This window comes from Rhinoderma darwinii, chromosome 1 (genome assembly GCF_050947455.1).
Source record: "Rhinoderma darwinii isolate aRhiDar2 chromosome 1, aRhiDar2.hap1, whole genome shotgun sequence".
NCBI classification, from domain to species: Eukaryota; Metazoa; Chordata; class Amphibia; order Anura; family Rhinodermatidae; genus Rhinoderma; species Rhinoderma darwinii.
The window spans coordinates 445653699-445679917 of record NC_134687.1 but is presented as its reverse complement, the minus strand read 5'-3'; the positions used below and the strand labels follow the sequence as shown (position 1 = coordinate 445679917).

The 26219-nt window shown below is 41.6% G+C and overlaps 1 protein-coding gene across 2 annotated transcripts in view; it reads left to right on the top strand.

Annotated features, from left to right (window-relative positions):
• The window catches only part of GCN1 (GCN1 activator of EIF2AK4), a 59795-nt gene extending 40932 nt beyond the window's left edge, over positions 1–18863 (top strand). For both annotated transcript variants that reach the window (XM_075831174.1, XM_075831166.1), the window contains exons 28-58: positions 95–238; positions 389–516; positions 2421–2610; positions 3561–3631; positions 3736–3901; positions 4088–4282; positions 4362–4608; positions 4698–4819; positions 4896–5010; positions 5182–5361; positions 5447–5667; positions 7935–8003; positions 8098–8236; positions 8534–8730; positions 8831–8973; positions 9066–9183; positions 9616–9831; positions 9919–10083; positions 10214–10375; positions 10719–10811; positions 10919–11062; positions 11400–11669; positions 11778–11891; positions 11970–12200; positions 12302–12495; positions 12632–12746; positions 12836–12932; positions 14550–14698; positions 14858–14965; positions 15951–16169; positions 17775–18863. In XM_075831174.1, the coding sequence (XP_075687289.1) occupies positions 95–238; positions 389–516; positions 2421–2610; positions 3561–3631; positions 3736–3901; positions 4088–4282; positions 4362–4608; positions 4698–4819; positions 4896–5010; positions 5182–5361; positions 5447–5667; positions 7935–8003; positions 8098–8236; positions 8534–8730; positions 8831–8973; positions 9066–9183; positions 9616–9831; positions 9919–10083; positions 10214–10375; positions 10719–10811; positions 10919–11062; positions 11400–11669; positions 11778–11891; positions 11970–12200; positions 12302–12495; positions 12632–12746; positions 12836–12932; positions 14550–14698; positions 14858–14965; positions 15951–16169; positions 17775–17900 (4848 nt within the window). In that variant the 3' untranslated portion in view covers positions 17901–18863. The remainder of the gene's footprint in view (positions 1–94; positions 239–388; positions 517–2420; positions 2611–3560; positions 3632–3735; positions 3902–4087; positions 4283–4361; positions 4609–4697; positions 4820–4895; positions 5011–5181; positions 5362–5446; positions 5668–7934; positions 8004–8097; positions 8237–8533; positions 8731–8830; positions 8974–9065; positions 9184–9615; positions 9832–9918; positions 10084–10213; positions 10376–10718; positions 10812–10918; positions 11063–11399; positions 11670–11777; positions 11892–11969; positions 12201–12301; positions 12496–12631; positions 12747–12835; positions 12933–14549; positions 14699–14857; positions 14966–15950; positions 16170–17774) is intronic.
• The last annotated feature ends 7356 nt before the right edge of the window (positions 18864–26219 follow it).

Here is a 26219-nt window from a genome sequence, read left to right as displayed (position 1 = left end):
CCGCAATTACGGAGATTTTTTACGGTCGTGTGCATGGGGCCTTAGTGTTAACTTCTTTGTATTATGAGTCCTTACTGAATTGAATTGCTCACAGGTCCTGGCTTCCAATGCTCTGACGTCGCTATGCACTAGCAGTGGGGGAGGAGAAGGATGCACATATGCAGAGCAGGAGGAAATTGATGTTTTACTCAAAGCTTTACAGTCGTCCTGCTTAAACGTGCGAGATTCTGCTCTGCGTGTAAGTATTGGTCACCATTATATTCCGCTTTCTTTAGTTTCCATCTATTGATGATGGATCAGTGTCTAATTTATTCTTTCATTTAGTTTTTTTGAAAAAAATTACGCAACCCGATTTCATATTTGCTCTGTCAAATTATTATTGTTTTAGGGATTGATGGAACTTGAAATGGTGTTACCAACACCAGACACAGATGACATGAATGGACTGGCCTTGTTGCACAGGCTCTGGGTGATGAAATTTGACGTGGAGGTAGAAATAAAAGCCCAAGCAGAAAGGTGAGGTTCTTTCTACAGCGACAACCGTATGTCTCTAGTTTGGTAAAAAGAAAAAAAAAAAGTGCATTATTGCATACTAAAAGCACAGCTGTACACTTGCAGAGAAACAACCCAAAAAACTGGGTGTTACCATTCTCCTTGTCAAATGGGACTATGTCAGCACTTATTGGACAGTGTCAACTGTGTAGAGAAACACCTCATTGACAAGGGGAATGGTAACGCCCAGTTGTCCCATTTAAGCTTACGTTTCCAAGAGAAATAACGGGAACGTCATAATACAGAGTTCTAAGAAAAGGTGGTCGAGAATTGTTATTTCATGGGGAAAAGAAGTATATACTAAAACAGTTAGTCTTTAAAGTTTACCTATCACCGGAAAAGGGGTTCCTATTTTATTTGATAACCCAATAGCCCCTTATGAAATTAATCATTTTCTAAATATGTTGTTAAAAAAAAAATGCAGAAATACCCCCACTATCCGTATACAGGTGTCGGCTGCCGAACTTCCGGGCAGGGGGATCCCCGCATCCTCCATGGCAGCATCCACGCTTAGAATCCGAGATCGCACTGGTTATTGTGGGGTCTCCAGTTATATGTTTGTAAGCTGCCGAGTGGGATTCCGGGAGAAGGCAGGGGAATGCCCATATACCCCTACCCGGATGTTCAGCAGTCCGGATATGTGCATAGTGAAAGCACACTAATCATGTGTGTATTTGTGTTTTTTTTATAACTTTTATATTTAGAAAATCATTCATTACTTAAAGAGGCTCTGTCACCAGATTCTGAAATCCCTATCTCCTATCGCATGTGATCTGCAATGTAGATAACAGTAATGTTTTTTTGTTGTTTTTTTTTAAACGTTCATTTTTGGCCAAGTTATGAGCTATTTTATATATATATGCAAATGAGGTTTGAAAAGGACAACTGGGCGTGTTTTTTCCGTTATGTCCAACTGGGTGTGTATTGTGATTTTAACTGGACGTGTTTACGTGTATGACGCTGACCAATCAGTGACCAGTCAGCATCATACACTCATCTCCATTGATTTACACAGCACATAGTGTTCTTACTAGAACGATGTGCAGCCACATACACAAGTGTCCTGATAATGAATACACATGAAATCCAGCCTGGACGTCATGTGTATTCAGAATCCTGACACTTCTGAATCTTTTCTGTGAGATTTGCAGCAAGGGAAATGAAATCTCGTTTACCTCCGTAATCTCGCGAGATTTTGTTTCCCTTGCTAGAAATCTCAAAGAAAAGAGTCAGGATTCTGAATACACATGACGTCCATGTTGGACTTCATGTGTATTCATTATCAGGACACTGCAGTAACGTTAATCTCTGTTTATGTGGCTGCACATCGCTGCTGTGTAAATCAATGGAGATGAGTGTATGATGCTGACTGGTCACTGGTCAGTGTCATACACGTAAACACGCCCAGTTAAAAACACAATACACGCCCAGTTGGACATAACAAAAAAAAAACGCCCAATTGTCCATTTCAAACCTCATTTGCATATATATAAAATGGCTCAACTTGGCCAAAAATGAACGTTTTAAAAAAAAAAACAAAACACGTTACTGTTCTCTACATTGCAGCGACGATCACATGCAATAGGAGATAGGGATTTCAGAATCTGGTGACAGAGCCTCTTTAAGGGGCTAAGAGGTTATCAAATAAAACAGGCCCCCCTTTTCCACTGATGGGTACATCTTAACATTGCTAAGAGTGAAGTGTTGGTTGGATTGCACCGTGTATACTGGTCCTTTTATTCACTAGTCCTGTGTTGGGAAATATCAACACACTTACCTTTTATAACATTTGGCACCGTTTTTGATACAATTCATGTGGATTTATAAGCTCCGATATATTATAAGGAAAATGTTTCTTTTTTAATTAGATTTTGGGAAGCACTGGACTTGCAGTTACAACCCGGCATCTGTTCCTTACTGATTCAGGATGTCATTTATCATGAAGAAGCAATAAGACATGCGGGTGCTGAGGCACTTTCTCATGCAGTGGCTGAATATCGCAATCAGGCTGCTGAGGTCATGAAGAAATTGATTCAGCTGTATCATGAGAAGCTTTATGTAAGTTTGTTAATAAAATATCGTGGAAAAACGCAGCAGTAATGTCGTTTTAAAAGGACCGGTCACCACTTTTTCCTGCTATGAAGTAACAAGTGAATGGTCCTGCTCCCCTAGACGTTGCTACGATTTAACTCTTAATCAGGGCAGATGTGTGGAATTCTGGGACCGTGCCAGGAATCCAGGACTGTCTCACTGAATCCGTGCAACTTGTTCGTCATGGGTTGGGAGGTCAGAAGCCTCAGAATGTGGCTTCTGAAGCACAATGGCCACCCTGGGTACATACCGTCTATTAGGCCAGCAAATGTACCTGGTGTGGGCAGGACTATTATGCTATTATATTATTATATCAGAACAGTGCAGAATGTTTACATAGTATATAAAGAAATCAGATGGTCATAGTAACATATAATGCAGGAAGAAAGCCTAAAATAACACAATCTGCGACTATAATCACATTTTGCATGATCTTCCGAACTGCTAATCCGTGTTTAGTCTTCTGCTTCTGATCTGAAATTCCCCATTATATTGTAGTTCTGTGCTGGGTCATTAGACTTAATGGATTATGGGATACCAGATGAAGGGACGTTTTAGCATAAATGCAGAATTTTGTAACACGCACACACTTTCATTTTAGATTATTGTAATATAAATCTTTATTGCAATAGCTTTCCCTATATCATGATAAAGCTATTCATATAAGATGCTGTCGGCCGAGCGCTCATTTTGACCGACGGCTATTTGTCGTCTCCACCATAAAGGCCATGTTGTAATTGCTCTTTCCCCCTCTACTGTTGGGGGAGAGTTGGGAGACCTTTATACACATAAGAATGTTGGTTGATCCTGAAAAATTGGCGGGTTTAGCCGCCTTTTATTTTATGTATAAAGACCGCTTAGCTCAAAATTAAATGGTAGCGCAATTTATAATTAATTTCATAACTTATTTGTTTTAGAGACCACCTCCAGTACTTGATGCTTTGGGAAGAGTGATTTCAGAGTCTCCTCCTGACCAATTTGAAGCAAGGTACTGAATCTCGTGTCTGTCTTGTGTATGTTCTTGTGTGTGTATATATAAGCATTTATCAAGTTTCTACAACGGAAATGTTTTTTTCAAATTTTTGCTTCTAGATGTGGAATAGCTCTGGCATTGAACCAGCTGGCACAGTATCTAGATAGTTCAGAAATTAAGCCTCTCTTCCAATTTTTTGTTCCTGATGCTCTTAATGATCGCCACGCTGATGTCAGAAAATGCATGCTGGATGCTTCATTGTCTGCCCTAAACGCACATGGAAAGGTGAGGCAGATGTTCTGATGTTGACTGTAGTCAATGTATTGATATGATTGATACTCCTGCTTCTGTTCAGTAGCTGATAGTATTTTGGAGCTGATAGTATTTTGGTCTAGTCTGTCGGTGACAACTGTGTTTGTTAATAATCCCATTCATTTTCTCTGTTTAAAAGTTGCCATTTCTGTTTTTCAGGATTGTGTTGGCTCTTTATTGCCAGTGTTTGAAGAGTTTTTGAAAAACGCTCCAAATGATGCCAGCTATGATGCTGTTCGACAAAGCGTTGTAATTCTGATGGGTTCACTGGCAAAGCACTTGGACAAAAGTGATCCTAAAGTTAAGCCAATTGTGGCCAAATTAATAGCTGCACTCTCTACTCCATCGCAACAGGTATTCTTGATCTCAAGCTTTGAATTGGGTAGCGGTCTGTTTGTACTGTTTACATTGACATGGTCATGTCCTCTCACAGGTTCAGGAGTCTGTAGCCAGCTGTCTGCCTCCTCTAGTGCCAGCTATCAAGGAGGATGCTGGAAGTATGATCCAGAAGCTTATGACGCTTCTCCTAGAGTCTGATAAATATGCGGAACGTAAAGGTGCTGCGTATGGTCTTGCGGGGTTAGTAAAAGGATTAGGAATTCTCTCCCTGAAGCAGCAGGAAATGATGACCACTCTTACAGAGGCAATTCAAGATAAAAAGAATTTCCGTCGCAGGGAGGGTAAGAAATGATTACCGAAAATGTTTTTTCTAAGATTTCAGTGTAAACTTCATGCAAAAGGTTTAAATACTGTGTCTTTTTTTTTTCAGGGGCTTTGTTTGCCTTTGAGATGCTCTGCAATATGCTTGGAAAGCTATTTGAACCGTATGTGGTTCATGTGTTACCTCATCTCCTCTTGTGCTTTGGTGATGGAAACCAGTATGTGCGAGAGGTAAGGGTTAATCCAACATGAATATGTAAAATATTGTTACATTTATTATCCCTTAAATATTGTATTTATTTTTTAGGCTGCAGATGAATGTGCAAAGGCAGTTATGAGTAATCTCAGTGCCCACGGTGTAAAGCTTGTATTGCCGTCACTTCTGCTAGCTCTTGAGGAAGAATCCTGGAGGACCAAAGCTGGTAATTCTATATATGTCATTTTTCAGGCAGTTATGACTGAGCCATAATCTGTGGGATTTCCACAACCATCTGCCACCCTTTATTGCTGGGTTAGTTTTTTTTATGTCAAATGTGTGAAATCATTGAGACTGTTTAGTCCTGATGGTGCTTTTTCGTTTGCTTGCTTTTAAGGATCCGTGGAGTTATTAGGCGCAATGGCATACTGTGCTCCAAAGCAGCTGTCATCTTGTCTACCAAATATTGTGCCCAAACTCACTGAAGTGCTTACAGATTCTCATGTAAAGGTGCAAAAAGCGGGTCAACAAGCCTTGCGCCAGATTGGCTCAGTAATTCGTAACCCAGAAATTCTTGGTGAGTTGAATGATCTTTTCATAATGAGACTTTTATTAATTGGAAGGAAGCATAATTTTAACCAACTGTAATATTTTCTTTTCAGCAATCTGTCCGGTATTACTGGATGCACTTACAGATCCCTCAAGAATGACACAGCAATGCCTCCAAATCTTGCTAGATACAAAATTTGTACATTTCATTGATGCTCCATCTTTAGCCTTGATTATGCCCATAGTACAACGGGCATTCCAGGATCGCTCTACAGATACTAGGAAAATGGCGGCCCAGATTATTGGAAACATGTACTCTCTTACTGATCAAAAGGTAGTAGCAATATTTTCCAATACATAGTGTATTCAAATATTTCAGAGTAAAATAGAAATCAGAAAACTACATTTAAACGATATACAAGTGGCAAAAACATATCGGCGTAAACGGACAATGTGCCAGAGGTAGGGCTACATATATAGAATAAATGGGGGGGGGGGGGTGCCTCGCAGTACATGAAAAGTATGAGGGTGATGACAGCTGGGTGTAGAGTGGATGGATGAAGGTAACCGAGGGGGCCTAAGATTTCCTAGCATTCAAAGACTGGTTTAGTGGGACATCTTTCATGATCACCACCTATAGAAAAAGAAAAAAAGCAGGAAGAAAGAGTTAGATAGAAGAGAGAACGTGTAGGGTTTTGTAAAAGCATCCTAAAAACAAGATGGACATGAACAGGCTGCAGTGATCATATTAAAGAGGGAACGGGGCATGAAGAAGAATTCGCCTGCAAGGTTACGGGAGATTGATGACAACTGGGAAGAGGTCAAATAGAAGCAGGTGTTCGTGTATCAAGAGGTGAATGAGACTTCTGGACAACGAGCTCCTCCATCCTAGTCAGAGCAATCGCCCCAAGCTAGTCCTCCATATTTAGTGGGAGGGGGGCATCTATTTCCAGAAGCAAGGGATGACCATCTTGGCGACTTGTAGGAGGTGTCGTGTGAAGGATCTTTCATAGGTGGACTGAGTCATGGTTAACGTAAAGAGGAGGCAGGCCTCTGGATATGGGGGGGGGGGGGTAACTTCTTGAATAACCTGGAAGAAAGCGTACCAAAACCGCTGCAAGGCAGGGCACCCCTTGCAGAATTGAGACATGGTGCCACCCGCTGTACTGCAGTGCCAGATGATGTCCGGGACAGAGGGATACCACCAGGGAAGGACTGCTGGGGTGTGATACCATCTTGCCAGAATTTTGCAACTGGTCTCTTGGGCCTTTTGTAATGATTACAGCTTTCTGAGAAATAAAAACTCTTGGTCCATTGGGCATCTGTTAAATGTATATTCAACTCGGACCTCCCAAAACTAGGGAAGCTGTTGGGAATATTGGGCGATAAGAATTTTATAGATCACGAAAACATTGTGGGGTGAAAGATGATGACCGTCTCATGCATTTAAAAGCTGTCGGGGAGCAATGGGTGGCATAAGCATTTTGAACTTGATTGTACATAAACATGGTATTAGTGGTGGAGGCAAGATCCGGGAACATAGATGAGAGCAGTAGAAGGCAGCTATAAGAAAAGACATGAAAAAAATGCCCAAAAAGGAGTGTCATGAATGACGAGGGGGAGCAAACGGTTATGGGTAATTGGGAGCAGTGGTCCAGTAAGGTTTGTAAAAGAAGCCCCCTAGTCTGGAGAAATGAGTCATGGGTATCTAATCAATTATTGGGTCCAGCTCCAAGGGAAGGGTGGTCAAGGCCAGAAAGCACATGTCCTGTGCCAGACTCACCAACAGCATAGTCTAGATGTTGTGAAACAGGTCAAGGAGGTGGGCATTAGCTGCAGCCAGGTAAGATAGGTAACAATCAGGCAGACCACCCATAATCGCTTCTTTTTGTCATGCGAGGGCCTCTCATGTGAATTCTGGGATGGCTGGACTCAAAGCCAAAAAGATTATATCCTGTGGATGGGTGTGTTGGCGGTAGGTCTGGGGAGAAGGGTCCTTTCAAATTCATCCAATATCCTTGGTGAAGCGAGACAGCAGGGAAAGAAAATTATTAGCAAACCGTTGGGAGAGAAGCGATGATCGTTTTATGCTGAGGTAGGAAATACCAGGCAAATGCGATTCAAAAGGAAAGTTGGATTTGAGGGCTGTAACGACGGATTGGGCAGGGGGGCATTAAGGGCTTCTGGTTTAGAAAGGTTGATTTTAAAGTTGGACCAATCCCCAACCCGGGAGAACTCTGACATCCGAGAAGGACGAGAGGGCAGTAGCATAATTAGCCATTATGGTTCAAGGCATTATAAACTTTTTATACTTTTATTTTTGTCTTTGGTCAATTTCTTGTTCATTTATGGGACATACACTCACCACATTTAGCTGCCTTCTTGATTTCTTATATAGTGAACACTAGTGTGGGCAAAGCTCTCTCTCCTAATATATCTCGTTTACGCGGTTTGCCTGTGTCCTGTACACCATGTCTAGTAAGCATTGGTGAACATATATGTTTGTAAAACATTTACAGGTAATTACTGAAGGGGTATAAAATGAAATACAATTCTATACGGGGTAGTCATTAAAAGACTGATATCATTTCTATCTTTCAGGATCTTGCTCCATACCTCCCAAGTGTCATACCTGGACTTAAGGCTTCTTTGATAGACCCTGTTCCTGAGGTACGTTTTATAGGATGTTTGGTTCTCTTGACCTTTAATGATCTGGTACTTTCAGAAACACTTTAATTACACTGAATGTTTTCTCACCGTGTAGGTCCGCACTGTAACTGCTAAGGCACTGGGTGCGATGGTGAAGGGAACAGGGGAGTCCTGCTACCAGGATTTGTTGCCTTGGTTGATGGACACTTTAGCGTCCGACTACAGCTCAGTGGATCGTTCTGGTGCTGCTCAAGGTAAGAACTTTAGTTAGTCATAATTATAATGTATACGATATGTAGTGTATCATATAAGAGTCTATAAAAAGCTCTCTAATAAAGATGGTGATCAGTGGAAAGGGTAATTGATTTCAGTGGTGATGTATCAGTCCACGGCACACAAAGGTCATGTATAGTGTATAATATATGTATTCTTGTATGTATTATTTGAGAATTATACTAGTTAATTATATGATTTTAGTCCATAAATAGTGAGATAGTGGAATATAAAATAAAATGCTAGATGTTAATAAAAGCTTCTCATTTGTCTTTCAGGTCTCTCAGAAGTGATGGCTGGTTTAGGTGTTGAGAAACTTGAAAAACTGATGCCAGAAATTGTATCAACAGCCAGCAAAGTAGATATCGCTCCCCACGTCCGTGATGGTTATATTATGATGTTCATTTATCTGCCAATTACTTTTGGTAAAACACTCACACCATATGTTGGGCCCATCATACCCTGTATTCTAAAGGTAAGATATCACCTAGGTTGTAAATAAGGATGCAGTTAAGGTCAGAATTTGTATGTACGTATTTGCAGTTACATTCTGGACCTGCTTGTTTGATTTTAAGGCTCTGGCAGATGAAAATGAATTTGTGCGTGACACAGCTCTGCGTGCAGGTCAAAGAGTAATCACTATGTATGCCGAGACCGCCATTGCTCTCCTCCTGCCACAGTTGGAGCAGGGCTTGTTTGATGACCTATGGAGAATTAGGTAAATTTCACTTAAAAATCCCAAATGGCCAAACATCGTACATATATGATGTAGTGTCTCATGGACTGTACCATGTGTTCTTTTGACATCAGGTTTAGCTCTGTTCAGCTTCTTGGTGACCTACTGTTTCATATATCTGGAGTGACTGGAAAGATGACCACAGAAACTGCCTCCGAAGATGACAACTTTGGGACTGTTCAGTCTACCAAGGTAATTTTCACTTTAAGTTCTGTGCTTTTCTGCCATAACAAGCCTGGTTTTAAGGTCTGTGTCTTTTATTGTTGGTCTGTAAAGGTTGTTGTTTTGACCACCAGTTAAAATGACAAATCGCTGATGGATCTCTGCCTTGATCTGTGGCCTTGTCTGGGCTTCCATTAATGGGATTCAGATCTGTAGTTTGGCATGAACAACTTTCCAATGACCGTACCTGACAACGAATAAAAAAAACAACAACATGCAGATCAACTTTTCCATAGATATGTCTTTGGTCGGCATCTGTCACACTTGTCCGTGTTTTAAAAAGGTGCCGACGGCCATCATTAAATGGTCTAAACTGGCCTTTTCGGAATGACCAAAATCTTTAGTGTATGGCCAGCTTTACATTTTCCAGTCTCTTTCCTTAATTTTCTCTTCTTTTTTTAGGCTATCATTTCGGCCCTTGGAGCTGAAAGGAGAAATCGTGTTCTTGCTGGACTGTACATGGGACGCTCCGATACACAGCTAGTTGTTCGGCAGGCTTCTCTTCACGTTTGGAAGATTGTTGTTTCAAACACACCACGCACACTTAGAGAAATTCTGCCGACTCTCTTTACATTACTGCTAGGATTTCTAGCCAGCACTTGTGCAGACAAGAGAACGGTGAGCACCTTTAAGGGTCTCATATATCACTATAATATCATATATTGTACGACTTGCTGAATAAGGATTGGTTTGTTCTTGCCTTAGATTGCTGCCAGAACACTTGGAGACCTTGTCCGAAAACTTGGGGAGAAAATACTTCCAGAGATAATTCCAATTTTGGAAGCTGGTCTTAGATCTGATAAAAGTGACGAAAGGCAGGGTGTGTGTATAGGCTTAAGTGAGATTATGAAGTCAACTAGCAGAGATGCGGTAAGTTGTAGAACAAATATTTTCCATGATTTCTTTTGCTGCTTGTTGGAAACTTCCTGCCCATCAGCAGTAAACCGAGCTTATTTTGCTTTTCTTGTCCAATCCATATTTACTCCCCTGCTTCTTACAGGTGCTCTTTTTCTCCGAGTCCCTTGTCCCGACTGTGAGAAAAGCATTATGCGATCCCCTTGAGGAAGTCCGAGAGGCTGCAGCCAAAACGTTTGAGCAGTTGCACTCTACCATTGGTTTCCAAGCCCTGGAGGACATTCTGCCATATTTACTGGAGCAGTTGGTAAGCAGAATTTAACTGACCTTAAAAGCAGACCAGTCCTATAAAACCAAAGTTCAAAAAAATAGAACGAATCGAGACACTCACCAATGCTGGCGATTAATTTCTTTATTCAAGATCTTTTGGTCTATTCAATGTGGAGCAAGCCTACGTCCATTTCACGTACACACACGCACACGCTTTCTCAAGGCCCCATAAAACCAAAGGCTGTTCAAGTTTTAAGCACTTTAGTTCCATGCTTTGATATATTTTAGTATTTATATTGTAGCATAAACAACACTTTTATATCTGAAAATTGTAATGAATTTTTCATGCTTTTTACAAAATCTAATTTTCTCCTATTTAGGTTAATGAAGAGATGTCAGAGTTTGCCTTGGATGGACTCAAGCAGGTTATGGCAGTGAAAAGTCGTGTTGTACTTCCATACCTTGTTCCTAAGGTGTGTTGCTTAAAACATTTCGTACGAGTAACAGCAAACGGACGGAAGTTGCCTTGGCTAACCGGAATGAATTATTTACTGGTTTTTTTTCTGTTTTTTTTACGTAGCTAACAAGTCCACCTGTCAACACTCGTGTGTTAGCATTCCTTTCATCAGTGGCGGGTGATGCCTTGACTAGACATCTGAACGTCATCCTTCCTGCTGTCATGTCAGCGTTGAAAGCTCAATTAGGAACAGAGAATGAGCAAGTGGTAAGTGGATTGATTAGTTCTACTGTTCCATAGGTTGATCGTGTCTGTACCCTTATAATGTGCTAGCTCTGCCGAAGAGGCCTTATTACGGGCCTTGTTTGTTCTTTTTTATGTTCCTTTCTGTGGGTTGTGAATAATACAAAATACTTTTTAACATTTTGTGGTTTTATATTTTATCTAAAAAAAAATAAGATCTTTAAATGCCTATTGTGTAAACGGACTAATTTATTAGAAAAACTTGATTGATAAAAGAAAGTTCCACTCACTTTCTTACAAAAACAAGACCCCTTGATAATCTGTAATCATTTTCAATCTTTTTATTGTGTTCATCTAATAGGAACTGGCGAACTGTCAAGCCGTTATCTTGTCTGTAGAAGATGACGTGGGTCAGAGGATCGTAATTGAAGACTTATTAGAAGCCACTCGCAGCTCTGATATTGGAATGCGTCAAGCAGCGGCCGTTATGCTGAATATCTACTGTTCAAAAACGAAAGCCGACTACTCGGGACATCTCAGGAGCTTGATTTCTGGACTTGTGCGTTTGTTCAATGACACAAACAGTGTGGTTTTGAGTGAGAGCTGGGATGCTCTAAATGCTATAACTAAGGTGAGCAAAAAAGCTTAATTTTGTATATGACTAGCAGAGCAATTTTTTACTATAAGATTATTCTCACTATTACCCTTAAAACTTTTTTTTTTTTTCACTGCTCTGTAGAAATTGGATGCTGGAAGCCAGTTGTCATTGATTGATGACCTTCATAGAGATATACGGATGGTGGGAAATGATGCCAAAGGAGAGAATGTGCCTGGATTCTGTATCCCAAAGAAGGTACAAGAATTGGCATGCGGTTGTAATGAATTGCCCATAGAGAAGCATGTGACCTCAAACTTTCCTGTATTGTTTTAGGGCGTAACATCGATTTTGCCAGTGCTGAGAGAAGGTGTTCTTACTGGGAACCCAGAGCAGAAAGAAGAGGCCACCAAGGCTTTGGGCTTGGTCATTAAACTGACGTCTGCACAGGCTTTACAGCCTTCTGTGATTGGCATCACTGGACCCTTAATTCGTATTCTGGGAGATCGCTTCAGCTGGAGTGTGAAAGTGGCTCTCTTGGAAACCTTGAGTCTTCTTTTAGCTAAGGTAAGAAGGGCTTTTTTTTTTTTATATATTTACAATAAGTAATACTTTTCTTTAACACTTGTAATAGTGTATATATATTAATGTTTCTCTCGTTTTCCTAGGTTGGCATTGCATTAAAACCTTTCTTGCCACAACTGCAAACCACTTTTACTAAAGCTTTGCAAGATTCAAATCGCGCTGTTCGTCTTAAGGCGGCGGATGCCCTGGGGAAACTCATTGTTATCCATACAAAGGTTGATCCTCTCTTCACAGAACTGTTGAATATCATTCGTTTGTGTGAAGACTCGGGTGTAAGGTAACATATTATCTTATTACTGATGTAAGGTTTAGTGTTTACATACTGCGATGTATACGTCAAGTTGCATGAAAAATGGATGCTGCTGGACTCAGTAGGTTTTGCATATGTACTAAATTCTTTGTGTTGTTTTCAGGGAGACCATGCTTCAAGCTGTACGTTTTATTATCCAAGGTGGTGGAGGAAAGATAGATGCAGCAATACGGAAAAACTATGTGACCATGTTGATAGGGATGCTAGGACATGATGAGGTATTTATTTTTACAGATGGGAGATGTATAGTTGTAGTATTAATTTAAGAGCTATAAAGAAAAAAAAAATCTAACTTTTTTTTTTGTAGGATGCTACACGCATGGCGTCTGCTGGTTGCCTTGGAGAGATTTGTGCCCATCTTCCGGAAGAAGAACTTTCTGCACTCATGCAGCAACACCTCCTAGGTTTGTAGACCTATCCAGCAGTCTGCTGTAGTTCATGGTTATAATGTGCAAATTTAGAACGACAGTAGTATAATGTAAACCCAGTTTTAAAATTAAAGGGAAGGTGTCATGATTTTTATTTATTTTTTATTATATTGCTTTTAATGCAATATTAACAAAAATTTTAGTTAATTGTGTTCTCATTTTTTACTTAATGTATTCTTACTTTTACTTTTCCATGGGGGCTGCCTTTTTTTTTTTAGTCTCTGTATGTGTCGATTAACGACACATACAGAGATGGAATACGGCACATACAACCCCATAGAGAATGCGAACGGGGGACGTTCCATTCCCAGTTGCGTGCGCCGTCTGTGTAGGAACGGCGCATGCACCCTCCCGCACAGACCAAAACGAAGCTTGTTCGTAGAGCGAAATCCGGCGCCGTTTTCATGTGGACCAGAAGCCGCTGCCGGAGAGTAAGATGACTACTTCCGGCCGCGGCTTCCGGCCATATGTTCAATGAAGCGAAAGCGCAAGGAACAGGAGCGTAGACCAGCGGCGGCAGGAGCAGATAATTTATGTTGTATCTAATCCTCCTACACTGTGCAGTCGCTCAGAAAATGGCGGCACACAGTGTAGCAGGTTTGAAGACCTTCAAACCCCTCCTTCTCCTGGCACTAGCCAGAAGAAGGGAGGGGGGATTGTGTGAGGACACTAGAGGAGAGTGTGTCCATCCCAAATTTGCAGCATAAATCAATGAGGTTGCTTTACCACAGTCACCATGCTGCAATTTTGGGAACTGCTCCCTCTAGTGGCCAGCACATAGAAATGTTATAAATTAGAATCTAATGTATAATATTTCCTGACTTGTGGAAAAAAATAAATAAATAAAACAATGTGTAATCACCCAAATACTAATTGTTTAACTGAAAAAAATAAGCGACACATTCCCTTTTTAAGAGTATTATCGAAGTGTAACGTTTTACAGTGCCCATTATTAAAATAATTTATCTTCGGGTATGTTCACACGGCTTATTTACGGACGTTAATTCGGGCGTTTTCCGCCTCGATTTACGTCCGAAAATGCGGCTCGATAGCGTCGGCAAACATCTGCCCATTCATTTGAATGGGTTTTACGATGTTCTGTTCCGACGGTCATTTTTTTTACGCCCCGCTGTCAAAGGGCGGGGCGTAAATAGACGCCCGCGTCAAAGAAGCGCCTGTCACTTCTTGAGACGTATATGGAGCCATTTTCCATTGACTCCATGGAAAAACAGCTCCATTTACGTCCGTAATTGACGCAGCTAAAAAGCGCCTCAACATGCCATGACGGCTGAAATTACGGAGCTGTTTTCTCCTGAAAACAGCCCGGTAATTTCAGCCGTAACGGACGCTGCCGTGTGAACATACCCTTACTATGGCGACATAGTTGTCCCATCCTCCAATGTCTAAATCAGTGTGGACGCCAGTAACCAAGCGCTGCATATCACTGAACTCAAGGAGTGTATTTTACATAACGCTGGCATCAAGGCTGGATGATTAAAAAAAAAAAAAAAACAATAAAAGTTCATAGATCTTAACTTTTGGAGCTACAATAAAATTCTGGAGTAATTACGAAGTTCTCATTCTGATATACAGCGGATTTTACTGGAATTGATTGGATGGTTAGGCATGGCCGAAGCATGGCTCTTTCTGTGGCTATAAACGTTGCATCAAGCAAACTATGCAAAGCAAAATTCGCTAGTAATGTTGAGTCTGTGGTCTACAGCAACGCAACAGCAGATCGGGTAAGAAAAATATTTCTATTTGATTGAAATTTGGTGTGCTAAAATGGTGGAAGCAGATTTATTTAGTAGCACTTGCATAGCAATGATTTGTTTTAGTATGTGAAAAGTGAGCACAGCTTTCATGATATGATATGCGCATTTTCATTATGTTTCTTGTAGATTCCCATTGCTGTTAGTGGAATCAGAGCAATTGGTTACCTCATGAAATATTACATTGAGGCTGAAAATGGAAACCTTCCATCTAAACTGGTTACCCTGTTAGCAAAAGTAGGTATAAAACATAAATGGCTTGTACAAAAAGATTTTTATCTGTTGGAAATGTGTAAACCCTTTGTTTTATGAATAATACTGTATTCTGGATCCATTACAGGTAAAGAAATAACAGAGCTCATAGGTTACTAGGAGGCCCATGGAGGCTCTTCTGTTCGCTAAAACTAGTGGTCGCTTTGCATAAGAATAAGGTGTTCGGCAATACCTACTATGATGTTCTCCCACACTGCACCCTGTTTTCCTGCCCACAATTCTTTGCCTGCTTCTAATGAACTAGCAGAGAATTCTGATCTGTGTCCTCTGTCAGCTCCCCAGGTTCTCCCTGCCTCAATATTGTGATCAATCTGCTCCGTTATGCCACATGAGAACTGGCACAGCCCCGCACCCACTGGTCTCACAAATACAGCAGCATAGTGTTAAGGACATTGTGATTATTTTATTTTGAAAAGACTTTAACAACAAGCCCTGGTGTGATCTAGTATAAAGATATGTTCAGGGGAATTGTGTGTACGTACGCAGGCTACTTTTCCCGCTCTTTCTTTCACACAGTGTCTCTGCTGCACTGCTCTGTGTAATATGATCCCTCACTGAGATTTTAATGGCTTTCATCCATAATAGTTGACTGTGTTTTTCTGTGAGTGCAGATATCCTGAACGGTTGGCGAAAGCCTGGTATAGAAGGAAAAATGTCTGAGTTTAACTTTGCATACACTAGTGATTTATGAGGAAAAAAAATGTAAATGATAGGTACACTTTTTTGCACATAATTAATAGCCACACTTTACTGCATTAGAATAGTTTGTCTGTGAGAAACGGCATGCAATTCTTTTCATATATTTAGTACAGTGGTTTTTCCAGGCACTAGTCCCCTGTTTCTGTGTCTTGGTGTCTTGTCAATTTTTTATGATGTGGTCTGATATAAATTTTTTTGTTCTTTATAAAATAACCGGCTGTATTACAAGTGTTTCATTCCTTCCCTACAGTGTCTCCAGAACCCATCAAGTGATATTAGGCTGATAGCAGAAAAGATAATCTGGTGGGCAAACAAAGACCACTTGCCGCCACTAGACTCTCAAACAATTAAGCCAATTCTCAAAGTGCTACTAGACAATACAAAAGACAAAAACACAAGTGTGCGGGCATACAGCGACCAGGCCATAGTCAACCTTTTGAAAATGAGACTGGACAACAATCTCTTTCAGGTATGTATACACTTAAAAGGGTTAGGCTTCACATCTGCACTAGGGTCCCTTTCCGTCAGAGCTTTGCGTCGGAATGGGACCCTGACTGATACAAACGGAAATCAAAGGTTTTTAGTCCCGCTAGTGGTCTTAAACATGCGATTGCTTGCACAATACAGTGTGATACCTCTGGCAGGGCTTAATAGAAGGATGGAAGACCTGGGAGCCTTCATTTGGCTCTTGGCTGCCATAACAACTCAACAGCACTTGGGGTGACCGAGGAGGTCCCCTCCGTCTAATGGCTATTGATGGTCGCTAGCGAATAAATGGCCAGGATCAGCGTGATCTCTGACGTCGGTCGTTAGAGCAGGGTGTCAGCTGTGAAACGAACCCAGACCGTGAGCCCGATTCATACGTTTAACTCCAACTTCCACAGCACATGTACGGGGGATGTCGGGAAGGTGTTAATGGAATGTTATTGTAGAAGTTCATTCGGGACATGTCTTTAAGCATTTACAATTTTTGATCAATTCTATAGCAACTTCAAAGGACATAAAAATAATCTATCAATAAGCACACGCAGTTGTCTTACCGAAGCTCAAAGGGGACTGCTCCCCAAACTGTATCACATGTAAAAACAATAGCCTTATGGATAGTTTTGATAGGGCCATTAATGTTTAGTCATTGATACTGTACTCCTGCGTCACATCGAAGATAAAGTGAATCAAACTAAGGCTCTGTTCACACCTTGCTTTTTCCTGCTATTGGAGGTATATGTCGGACAGCTGCAACGTATGCCAATGTATAGGCATATGTCGTCCATTAACTCCCATTGTAAAATAAAAAGTATGCTGCGTGGTATAAGTTTTTTTTTACTCTATGCCTCCTGTATAGGAAAGCACAGCAGACTACCCTTCCCTGTTGCATACCACATGGCATATGCTGAGTGCATGGGGCCCCACGAATACGTTAGGCATATGCGCCAGGAGCTTCCCTTGCGTATTCACCTAACGTAGGGCAGAAACTAAATGTCAACAGCGCCTAACCTGGCATTCCCTGATGATACTGACCTTGAAACAAACCGTTCATGCTGGGCAAGAAAACTGAAGAAAAAAAAGCCTTCCTGGTCATGAAATTACCAGACACCAAAATGTTCATTTTCAAATTTGTGCAAAATCTTGTCCGTTTCATATATGCCAAGGCAGTTCTGTGCTCTGTTATCTCTCCCTTCTTCTCACCCTTCCCGTACAATAAAGTATCTAAGACCAAGGAGGTTCAGTACATCGCTCTCTCTTCAGACATTTTGCATTTGGTCGTAGAACACAGTAGTGCAGCTGCCCTCCGACTGTAGTGACTGTTTTTTAGTGACAGTTTGCATGTCAGGAGCTCTTGTCTCATGTCACATTTTCATCTATTTGACAAATTATTTTAATGTGCTAAAGAGTTATTAAAAAGCCAACTTGGCAATGCTTGGTGTCATGCGGAGTAGGGCTCTGCTTGAAATACTAAATCTTTGTCCTTATTTGGCCTTGGGGAAAAGAGAGAATCGATTTGATCTGGTGGTTTGATATATATATAGAACATACATAGCTTTTATTAATTAGATGAGTTTTAATTTTTTCCCAGGATATAACAAAGATACTGGACACAGCCAGTTTAGAAATGCTGAATGAAAGCAACAGGAGGTCCCTGAAGAAACTTGCAGCGCAACCTGACTCCAGTGAACAGATAGATGAAACAATCCTAACGTGAACAGGAATCCTATTGGCTGCATCAGTATTTCACCTCTGAACATCTTGATATTTTTGTTTCTAAAAATGCACTGATTATGTAGTGCATCGAACTAAATGAAGTTTAATTTGCTGTAACCCTTCCAAAGGTTGTTAAAAATACACTTGAAATCCTTCATGAAACAATGTGTTAACAGAAAGTTGGTACTGGCCGTGGCAAAACAAACACAAATAGCTTTATAAGGCAGGTTCAGAAACCAGAATCAAAACTAATTTGATGTGTAAACCGTTCTAAGGCTGCCGGGCTAATGCCGTTGATAGCATGAGGGGATACTGATTATATGATGTATCTTATAACTATTTTTAGAACAAAATTAAAATGTGCAAATCAGGACATAATATTAAGGCCCCCTGCACACGCCGCAGATTTTGTTGCAGAAAATTCTGCACCTGAAAATGTATTCCATTCATTTGAACAGGATTTTCTTTTTTTTTTTTTTTTTTTTTTTTTCGGTGTGGATTTCTGCGGTAAAATCTGCAGCGTCTGCGGGGGGTTTAAAGGATCACTCCCGACACAACTTAAACACTGCTGTGCCTAGTGCAAGGCCTGAGGGCCAAAGACACCAAACAGAATTCTTGTGTCATGTACCATGCCCGCAGGCCATCTATCATTTGCTTTGGAGTATTCCTTCAAACCATTGGTCTTCACGATGTGCTTTACAGTTGCAAAATTAAGGCTCCCAACTTTTGCGGCTGTCGGGGCATGCCGGGAGTTGCAGTTTTGCAACAGATGGAGACTACCACTTTAAACGAAGCCAACATATTTTAACCCTTTTCATGAGCTGTAAATACAAAATTGTAGAGCATGGCACTATACTTTGAAAATATTGATGGATTTGGTGGCTTTCATAGGCAGTTTTTATGTTCAGATAAACCTGTTTAATAGATTGCTTCCAGAATAAAAAAAATCCATGCTCTTTACTAATTTATCAAAGGTTTAAATTATTACGAACGGCAAATAGTGTGCCGTTCCACATATTTTATTTAGTTATATATAACGCTTTATGACAGACATGACTTTCTGGTCTTTTCTGCTGGTTGGCCAATTAAATGGCTATTAGTTGATCAGATCTTATGGAAAAACAGAATGGTTCCTGACAGGAAGCTTTGCTACTTACCTTCTGATACAGGGAGAATCAATTTTCTGCTTTGGGTGAATTCTATGTACATTTAGCTTTTCTGATAGAACATGTTTTTTTTTTTTAGTAAAGGTCCTCTTAAACGGCCCAATATTGACCATGAAAATGAGTGCCGATATAGCACGTTAATCGGCGCTAATTAGCTCCATTCACAAGGAGAAATAATCGGTAATGTATGGAAACAACCGATTGTTCCTACATTTGCATCATGACGGCAGAACATCTGTCTGTTTACACAGGGACATGTACTTCTGAATAATGACCATTATTTTGTTCACATAAAAGATGCGATCAGCCGATGAAGGAATGTTTACTCAATTATCAGCTGATGGTTTCCCCTGTTTACATGGTCAAATGATTGGGAAGGAGCATCCGTACAAGCACTTGTTCAACCGATTTAGTGGCCTGTGCAGAAGGACCTTAAAGCGTACCTAACTTTTCCGGAAATTTTCAGAAAGAGCGGTCAAGTGTGTACATGAAGAATAATACGATCTCTGGCCATTATGTGACTTACATTTTGCATCATTTAGCAGTTTTCCCCTCTGCAGGCTCTCTCTCTAATTCTTAGTTGTCTCTGAGCTAGTGGGTGGAGCCTAACTGCTATCATGTCTTCTATACACTGCACAAATATGGCTAGTTCACACAGAGTATTTTGGCGGTTTTTGTTGTGGAAATCGCGTCGGAAATAACGCCCGAAATAGTCTCCCATTGATTTCAAGGCGTTTTTTTTACCCGCGAGCGGTAAAAATCACTCACTGGAAAAAGATGCAACGTGCCCTTTTTTTGGGCTTTTCAGTCTGACCTACCATTGACATCAAAGGGAGGCAAAGAAAGCGGTCTACGCTGTTTTGTTTTTTTTGCCTGCGGCGCTCAATGGCCGCAGCCAAAAAACGCGGCAAATAGTGCAGTCAGGTGAAAATCTGCCTCAAAATTCCTGAAGTAAAAAAAATTCCGCCTGTAAAAAAAACAAACCTGTGTGAACAGGGCCATAGAAGAAGAGAATCTTGTTCTCCTATCTCTATCACATATATAGAAGCTGCAGCAGCATGGAGGACATTATACAGCAGTAATGAGAAGTGCAGCTGAGAATCCAGCACTGGGGGAACATAGAAATCTTCACATCTGTGTCTCTCTCCATTATCCTCCTTCCCTCTCTGTAGACTTACATGTAGTGTGTCTGTGTGACTTACTTTCTCTCTGCTCCCCCCTCCCTTATCCATAGGCTTGTATTGGCAGCATGTCTGTGTCACTTTCTCCCTCTGCTCTCTTCTCAGGCAGTTAGAGGCACGCACGCACGCACGCACGCTGCAGTCAAGCTCTTCTCTGTAACAAGGGACAAACAATACTTGACAACAGAGGGTGGACAGCAGATTACAGGAACGGAAACACCTAGTGGCAGTAACTTCACACAGAATTTGCATGGATAAAACATACATTTTAATAAAGTAAAATACAAATATGATCTATATCAGGTATACTGTTAGATCAACATCATAAGTTGTTTGAAAAGTTAGTGTCCGTTTAAGGAGGATCTGTCACCACATTATAAGTGCCCTATCTCCTACATAATGTGATCGGAGCTGTAATGTAGAGAAGTGTTTTTATTTTGAAAAACTATCAAATTTGAACAAGTTATGCACAATTTTAGATTTATGCTAATTAGTTTCTTAATAGAAAACTGGGCGTTGTAAAGAGAAGTGTATGACGCTGACCAATCAGCGTCATACACTTCTCTCCATTCATTTTTAGCTGTTCTAAATACCCTTAAGGTGCAGTTCACGGCAATCAATGGCCAATTGCAAAATCTGTTCTCCAACCAACAGTTGGTGAAGACCTTCTTCAAGGCTTTAAGAAACCTTAGCCCAGTCTCTCAGGTACCCTCTCCTTCCTGGGTCCTTTCAATAGTGGTGTTGGCTCTAACAAACCCACCGTTTGAACCCATGCAAGAGTCGTCCATCAGATTTCTCTCCTTCAAGGCCTTCCTGGTGGCAATCCCGTCGGCCAGGCGCATAAGCGAGAGTCAGGCCCTCTCCTTCAAAGAACCTTATTTAATAGACCTGGGAGATTGTCTTCTACTGCGTACCATGCCTGGGTTCTTGCCTAAAGTTCCTTCCTTTAGGAAGATAAACCAAGAGATATTATTGCCAGTTCTTTTCCCTCATCCCCAAGGTGAAGATCAGGAGAATTGGCATACACTGGATGTGAGAAGAGCTATCCCGCCCATATAGCTATTGCTTGGCAAGTCCCATATGTGTTGTGCTGCCAAGGACGATCAGGAAAATGTACTCACCAAAATTTTTATTTCCTGGAGTCCGTAGGCAGCACAAGCCCCCCCCCCGGCAGAACTTATGGTTATTGCTTCGTAAAAATACGCTAGGGCCCGGTTTCCGGTATATACTTATAGGGGAAGTCCTTAAAGAGGCTCTGTCACCAGATTTTGCAACCCCTATCTGCTATTGCAGCAGATAGGAGCTGCAATGTAGATTACCATAACGTTTTTATTTAAAAAAAACGAGCATTTTTGGCCAAGTTATGACCATTTTTGTATTTATGCAAATGAGGCTTGCAAAAGTACAACTGGGCGGGTTTAAAAGTACAACTGGGCGTGTATTATGTGCGTACATCGGGGCGTTTTTACTTCTTTTACTAGCTGGGCGTTCTGACGAGAAGTATCATCCACTTCTCTTCAGAACGCCCAGCTTCTGGCAGATCACGCTGTGACGTCACTTCCCCAGGTCCTGCATCGTGTCAGATGAGCGAGGACACATCGGCACCAGAGGCTACAGTTGATTCTGCAGCAGCATCAGCGTTTGCAGGTAAGTAGCTACATCGACTTACCTGCAAACGCCGATGCTGCTGCAGAATCAACTGTAGCCTCTGGTGCCGATGTGTCCTCGTTCGTCCGACACGATGCAGGACCTGTGAGTGACGTCACAGCGTGATCTCTCGAGAACACACTGTGTCTGCACTGCCAGAAGCTGGGCGTTCTGAAGAGAAGTGGATGATACTTCTCGTCAGAACGCCCAGCTAGTAAAAGAAGTAAAAACGCCCCGATCTACGCACGTAATACACGCCCAGTTGTACTTTTACTTTTAAACATGCCCAGTTGTACTTTTGCAAGCCTCATTTGCATAAATACAAAAATGGTCATAACTTGGCCAAAAATGCTCGTTTTTTAAAAATAAAAACGTTACTGTAATCTACATTGCAGCGCCTATCTGCTGCAATAGCAGATAGGGGTTGCAAAATCTGGTGACAGAGCCTCTTTAATGCTTATTGCCAATTAACCTGTCTCTGCTTAATTATACCTAAGGGACTAAAACCCATATGTGTGGTGCTGCCTACGGACTCCATGAAATAAAAATTTTGGTGAGTACATTTTCGTTATAGTGAAAGAAAAGTAGTCTTGCTATAAGGCATAAAGAAACAGGAGGTTTAGCTGACAGGATTGTATAAAATTAATAACCTATTAATGCTGCTAATTGCCAACTTAAGCAGGGCGATCACACCTTTTTCAGATGTATTCGTGATGGAAAGAAGAAAACTGGAATTACCAATATTAAAAATGCGGAAAGTTTACCTGAAATTTTCATTTCTTGGAGTCTGTAGGCAGCACACTTTAGGGTATGTTCACACTTAGAGTCAAAAACGTCTCAAAATACGGAGCTGTTTTCAAGGGAAGATAGCCCCTGATTTTCAGACTTTTTTTTAGCAACTCGCAGCGTTTTTCACGGCCGTTTTTTGGAGCTGTTTTCATTGGAGTTTGAGAAAACTGCTCCAAAAACGTCCCAAGAAGTGTCCTGTACTTCTTTTTGACGAGGCTGTAATTTTATGAGCCGTCTTTTGACAGCGACGCGTAAAATGACAGGTCGTCCGCACAGTACATCGTAAAGCCCATTGAAAGTAATGGGCAGATGTTTGCCGACGTATTGGAGACGTTTTTTCAGACGTAATTTGAGGCGTAAAACGCCTCCATTACATCTGAAAATTGGTCGTGTGAACCCAGCCTAAGGGTTAAGATACTTCATCTGACCGGATAGGAGAGACATATTACTCAGCAGTAATCAATTAAACAATTAGGAGGTCCCAGATAACCTAAGCGTAACGTATGCAGCAGTATATATATATATATATATATATATATATATATATAAATAATAGGGTGGGGAAACTTGTGCTGCCTACAGACTCCAGGAAATGAAAATTTCTGGTAAATTTTCCACTTCCTGATTGCCCTACGGCAGCACACTTAAGGGACTTAACAAGCAATGAGAATATGGGGGGGGGGGGGGGCGGGGTTTAAGCTTTGGACGCTCCCACTAGTGTTTTTTTTGCCAAAGGCAGAACCTTCAGAAGTAAATAAGTCAAGCCTATCATTTTTAATGAAGGTCGAGGGGAAGAAGACCAAGTGGCTGCTTTGCAGACTTGGTTTAAGGGGACATAGCATCTTTCTGCCCACGATGTAGATGTGGATCTGGTGGAGTGGGCCTGAATATCTATGGGGGACTCTAGGCCTTCCAATGACTAGCAGTCCCTGATGATTTCTTTGAGCCATCTAGCTAGTGAAGCTTTGCTGGCTTTTTTCCCCTTATTTGGCCCCTGGAATTGGAGAAACAGCCCTTTGGATTGTCTAAAAGGGACCGTTATTTCCAGATACGCAAGTAGGGACCTCCTTACCTCTAAGCATTGTGAATAAGTAAGGCTATTAGAGGCTGAGTCTACTGGTAAGACTGTCAAAACTATCTCTTGATTCAAGTTGGAGCTGGATGGTACTTTTGGTAAGAACCCTGGCATTGTTCTACGGATAAGGGTATGTGCACACACACTAATTACGTCCGTAATTGACGGACGTATTTCGGCCGCAAGTCCCGGACCGAACACAGTGCAGGGAGCCGGGCTCCTAGCATCATACTTATGTACGATGCTAGGAGTCCCTGCCTCGCTGCAGGACAACTGTCCCGTACTGTAATCATGTTTTCAGTACGGGACAGTAGTTCCACGGAGAGGCAGGGTCTCCTAGCGTCGTACATAAGTATGATGCTAGAAGCCCGGCTCCCTGCACTGTGTTCGGTCCACTACTTGCGGCCGAAATACGTCCGTCAATTACGGACGTAATTAGTGTGTGTGCACATACCCTAACACACTCGGGTAAGATCCTAAGATAAGGCTCTTTACAGGACAGAGCTTGCAACTTGCCAATCCGTCTTGTGGAGGTAATTGCTATCAAGAATAGGGTTTTATATGAGAAAAGCTTAAGGCTTATACTGTGAAGTGGTTCAAACGGGGCACGGCTGACGTGTTTCAAAACAATGGGCAACTCCGTAAAGGGCAGAGGATTGTGATAGTATAGCCTTCATTTTTGAACCGCTTTCAGGAATCTGGTTATCAGAGGATGGTTGGAGAACCTCTCCTCTGAATTGGCATTAATGGCCGTCAAATGCACTTTTAACGTATTGGGCTTGAGGCCTTTCTGCTATCCCTCTTGTAGAAACTGCAATACTGTGGACACTGTGTCTGATAACCTGTCATTGCCCTGACACCATTTAAAAAAATAAGCCATATTCGAGAATATATTTTCATTGTACTGGGTTTCCTGGAGGCTAATAAGGTAGTTACTACTTCATCAGAGAAGCCCTTATTTTTCAGAGACTGTCGTTCAGTTTCCATGCCATTAACTGTAACCTGTCTAACGTGGGATGAAACCAACCCTCCTGCAGCAGGAGATCTGGACGTAATGGAAGTTCCCAGAAGTTGCCGTTCGAGAGATTCAACACGAGCAGAAACCATGCCGTTCTCGGCCAATGAGAAATGATCGCTATGGCCTTCACGTTCTCGTTCCTTATTTTCCTCAATACCCGAGGAATGGGGGAAAGATATATATGAAGGTCTTTTCCCAACTTAATGATAGGCTGTCTATGGCATATGGGTGATCCGACCTGTTGAGGGAGCAGAACTTCCTTAATTTTGTATTCTCTATGGTTCCCATGACGTCTAAAGATGGTTTGCCCATCTTCCTGGTGATTTGAAGAAAGACTTCCAGATTCAAGCTCCACTCCCCTGGGTAAGTCCGATTCCTGCTCAGCCAATCCGCTTTCAGATTCAACACTCCTCGAATGTGGATTGCGGATATTGATCTCAGATTGTGTTTTGCCCACCGCATGATCTGACTGCATTCCTTTTTGAGGGAATTGCTTCTGGTGCCCCCCTGTTTGTTTACATAAAATACTGCAGGGAGGTTGTCTGACTGAATTTGGACATCGTGACGATGGAGTACAGTCTGAAAGTGTAATAGGGCTAGTTTGATCGCTCTGAGTTCTTTCATGTTGGATGAAAGGCAGCTGTCGTGTTTGGACCATTTCTTTTGCACCCATGATGTTCCCACATGTGCACCCCAGCCTGAGCCTGAGGCATCCGCAGTGAGGAGTATCCGATGAACTGTTCTCCGAGACCTGCCTCGATCGAGATGGTAGGGTACTAGCCACCACTGGAGGTCCCTTCTCACGTCAGAAGACCTTGACATTAGGGTGTCGAGAGACACTATTTTCTTGCCCCAACTTTTCAGTATGTTGGATTGTAACATTCGGATTTGTGTGCTCTTGCCCAGGGTACCGCCTAGATAGCCAATGTTAGAAGGCCTAACACTCTCATGGCCTGACGGATGGAGCAGTGATATAAGTCATTGAACTCCTTGACGGATAGAGTAGATCCGGCCACTGGACAATGTCAGCAACATTTCTTGTGTGTCTACCGTGAAGCCTAAGTATTTCAACCTGGTGCATGGTGTTAGATGAGACTTTTGGAGGTTTATCATTAAACCGTGTGAGATGAGCATGTCTAGAGTGACTTTTAGGTGCTTTGTAAGGATGTCTTCTGACGGGGCTCTCACCAGCCAATCGTCCAGGTAAGGACATACGAAGATCCCTTTCATGTATAGTACTGCAGACCATTCCACCGCTACCTTCGTAAACACTCGGGGTGCTGATGTTATCCCAAAGGGCAGGCAGGTGACTGAAGATGTAAGACTTGATGATGAAGAAGAAATTTCCTGTCTTTCTTCAGGACCGGGCTATGAAGGTATGCACCTTACAGATCGATAGTGGCTAGAAAATCTCCTTCTTGGATAATACTTATGACAGATTGTA